At 65.7% G+C, this 239-nt stretch overlaps 1 protein-coding gene across 1 annotated transcript in view; it reads left to right on the plus strand.

Moving 5' to 3' along the window:
• Nucleotides 1-101: 101 nt before the first annotated feature.
• Nucleotides 102-239, plus strand: part of SLC8B1 (solute carrier family 8 (sodium/lithium/calcium exchanger), member B1) — a gene marked incomplete at its 5' end in the record, with an annotated part of 2,622 nt that continues 2,484 nt past the window's right edge. The window contains one exon of the mRNA XM_010138116.1: nucleotides 102-232. Within this exon, the coding sequence (XP_010136418.1) occupies nucleotides 102-232 (131 nt within the window). The remainder of the gene's footprint in view (nucleotides 233-239) is intronic.

A 239-nucleotide genomic window follows, 5' to 3' on the forward strand; every position in this document is an offset into this window, starting at 1 on the left:
GGAGCAGGGGGATCTCCCTGGGATCACGCAAGACACCGCAGCCCCATGCTGGAAGGACTGGGGAGCCCCCCACCCCGCTCAGCCACCGTGCTCCCTCGCAGGGGAGGAGTACCGGCCGCTGCTTCCCTCCCAGGAGACCTCCCTGCACATCCTCACCACTGCCCTCAGCCCCTTGGACTACCGCAAGTGGAGAAGGAAGCCCTGGTACTGGCGGCTCTTCAAGGTCTTCAGGGTGAGTA

The sequence above is a fragment of the Buceros rhinoceros genome, unplaced genomic scaffold (genome assembly GCF_000710305.1).
Source record: "Buceros rhinoceros silvestris isolate BGI_N320 unplaced genomic scaffold, ASM71030v1 scaffold19716, whole genome shotgun sequence".
Classification (NCBI taxonomy): Eukaryota; Metazoa; Chordata; class Aves; order Bucerotiformes; family Bucerotidae; genus Buceros; species Buceros rhinoceros.